The sequence below is a fragment of the Chironomus tepperi genome, unplaced genomic scaffold (genome assembly GCF_022539635.2).
Source record: "Chironomus tepperi strain 1889 unplaced genomic scaffold, CSIRO-AGI_Ctep_v1 contig_77, whole genome shotgun sequence".
NCBI classification, from domain to species: domain Eukaryota; kingdom Metazoa; phylum Arthropoda; class Insecta; order Diptera; family Chironomidae; genus Chironomus; species Chironomus tepperi.
Genome location: NW_027226199.1, coordinates 1 through 3,217, shown reverse-complemented (window position 1 = coordinate 3,217; position 3,217 = coordinate 1). Strand labels below are relative to the sequence as shown.

General features: G+C 37.9%; 1 protein-coding gene across 1 annotated transcript; it reads right to left on the bottom strand.

Annotated features, from left to right (window-relative positions):
* Positions 1–2,131: 2,131 nt before the first annotated feature.
* LOC139085647 (uncharacterized) lies at positions 2,132–2,628 on the bottom strand (the record flags this gene model as incomplete). Its single annotated transcript, XM_070633758.1, has 2 exons — positions 2,132–2,490; positions 2,521–2,628. Coding segments are annotated over 2 exons (467 nt in total), but the record flags the coding sequence as incomplete, so codon positions are not given.
* Between the last annotated feature and the right edge of the window lie 589 nt (positions 2,629–3,217).

The following is a 3,217-nucleotide window of genomic DNA, read 5'->3' as shown; positions in this document are numbered from 1 at the left end:
TACTTCATTTCTATAAATTTGCCATTACTCATTATGTCTTGTATACTTATTAGCTGTGTCATGCTGAATAAAAAATGGAAAGTTTTATTTCCATTTCTTGCATAATTTGCAATTGAACTTGAAATAAACTTTAAATGCTGGATGCACAATGTAATTTCTTTGAACTCCAATTTGTTATGCAAGACTAGAAAAATTGTCGATCAGCATCAAAATTGAATAAAAAATGTAAACATTATTACATTTATGCACACAATTCCTTATTGTCCAACTTTAATAAATCAACCAATGAGTTGGGTACAGTTATAGTTGTTGTTGTTGTTTGTGTTGTTGGATCTTGTATACCGGAAGCAATTGTTACATTTGAATTAGTGGAATTAATGACATAAGTCTTGTTATCATCCGCTAGATGATTACGCAAATGCTGTATCAAGTCATTTTTATTGACGCAAATCTCGCGACATAAAATGCATTGGGAAGTTAATGATGAGGAAATGGATTGATTTGAAGCAACGACTGTTGTTGCATTTGATGATGATGTTGATGTTGTTGATGCATTTGGTGTTTGTTGGGTTGATGTGTTGATTATCGAATCGTCATTTCTTATTGGTGTAACCTAATACGAGGAGGATAAATGATTATTAGAAATTGGCTATGCTTTATGATCTTTAATGTGATGTTATTAGATATTGAATAAATTGGTAATAAAAGTGCAAGATATAGGCTATTATGAAACAGCATAATTGCAATTTCTATTATTTAATAAGACTGCATCGGACAAGCAATTGACATTGGACAAGCAATTGGCATTAGACAATCAAATTCTATCACAGCATGCATGTGACAGCATCTTAATTGGAAAACTTTTAGGCTTGTCCTTCAGAATAGCTGACATGAATTGTTTATTTTTGATCATTTAGGAATGTCATTTATGACTGACTAGGATATATTGACTTTTAGGGATTATGTCTATCTATTTCCCGAGTGGACCATAATGATGTGCTAATGTTAGAACTAGTCATCAACTAGTTATGACGTATTTTTGTCCACTCAGATTTATTCCATTTTTTGATACCCAAGCGACGCAAACAAAGAAGGCACCGCTAAATCTCTTTTAATGGCAATTAACTGGATGTCGCCTCTATGTAGCTACCTTTTGTTATATGGCATGCATATAGAAGCGGCTACATCCACATAGAAGCGGCTATATCTACAGATAAGCGTCTACGTCAACAAAAGTAGCGACATCCACAAAGAATCTGCTACATTCACAAAGAATGGAGCCTTAAAAGCTCCGTGTTAAAGCCTCCTTCATTTGTGTCACTCGGGATTTGTATTCCCAAGATTTTCTGAATTAAGCTTCTTAATAATAGACAGATATATTTGGATTTAAGCAAATTTAAGCAAATTGGGAAGGTCATTGGCGGTAATTGATTAATCCTCAGAAGAGGACCATCTGCGGAAGGTAGCAACTGGCTACAATCTGCAGAAGGGGCCATCAACAGAAGGTAGCAACAGATTCCAACCCGCAGAAGAGGACCATCAGCTAAAGGTAGCAACCGGTTGCAATCCGCAGAAGGGGCAATCTGTGGAAGGTGGCAGACTGCAGAAGGGCCCATCAGAAGAAGGTGGTATCTTGCGGAGGCTGTGATTCGGCGGACTTTCGTCAATTGAATCCAACAGCATGCCAATTTAGACTAGGTTTGAACACCTGGATGGGTGTTTGGGGTTCTGGTTGGGTGTTTGGGATCAACCCAATGAACTTCCCCTAACTCAATAAATTTTCAGACTATCCCTTGCCTAGACATACATATTACTAATCCCGCCCGAGAATCTGAATTTTTCGGAAGTCATTCCCACCTTAATCCCAAGTTACAATCAATAACTTCCTTCTATTCCTCCCCATCTCACCATTTCCTACTCACCTCCTCAATATAATTTTGCCTATAACTGTTGCTATCTAAAATAATGTAATTAAGCTGCTGTGCCTGATGTTGATTATCAATTGAAGCGGTCTGTTGATAAAAGTTGCGATGACGTCACTGTCGGAATTGAAGATAATGTTGGTGCCGGTACAGTCGTTATAACACTTTGGTTGTGTCAATACTGCAATATAATTTATGATAATAATCAATTATAAATTCAATGATCCATAAATTAAATCAGAAATAACTTGTAAGTCAGTCACAAGTATTTCCTGTCTTTCATTTTTTCTCTTCCTCACCTCCATATGTGCTTTTGCGTGCGCCGTCCACTCTTCTCGCGTTGGCAATATACGATTACACAACTCACATGTCCACAATTGTTGTCCTATATTTGGCTGCTGGTGAGAATGTTGCTGTGAATGCTGTTGATGATTCTGTGAACTTATTGTATGCGTTATCGTATTTAAACCGGTGGATGGAATGCTTTGACTTTGAATTTGATGATGTAATTGGAATGGCTGCGGTGTTTGTTGATGATGTTCTGTTGCTGATGATACCGGTGCAACTTTTGTTTTCGTGTGAAATTATTACGGCTGGCTTTTGAGTTTGTTCTTCTTTTTGATTAGATTGGCTAGATTGTTGTGGCGTTTTCCGAGTGGAGCTATATTTGTTGGCGTTACGTGCTTGAATTTGTTCATGTGAATAACTGGAAATGTTATGTAAAATTTATAGTATTAATAAATGAGATTTAATTGTAAGGAAGTTGGTAGCATTTTGCTACAATTCTGGTTATTACTGAAGATGTGGTGGAAGTTGGGAATGCATTGTGGGTTGTGGATGGAAATGTTTTATTGCATTATGGCACAATACAGTGTTGTGTAAAGTAGGAGCTTTATAGCACGATTCGGTGCAGGATGGCACTGTACGATGCAGTATGGCACGTTCCGGTACAGTTTGGCAAAGGTGTAGGTACAGAAACCCACGGTACGATAAGTATGCTTTACAATTCGGTGCATTATGTCACAATGCCATGCAGTACGGCATGGTAAGATAAATTATTGAACAGCATGGTGCAGTATGACACATACGGTTTAGAATGACACAGCACTGAATATGATATGGCCCACAGCAGGAATTTTTGATATGACACAACTTCAGTGCAGTAGACACAGCACAGTGCATTATGACACAGCACGGTGCATTATGACACAACACAGTGCAGTATGACACAACGCGGTGCAGTATGACACAGTACGGTGCAGTATGACAAAGTACGGTGCGCACGGTATGACACA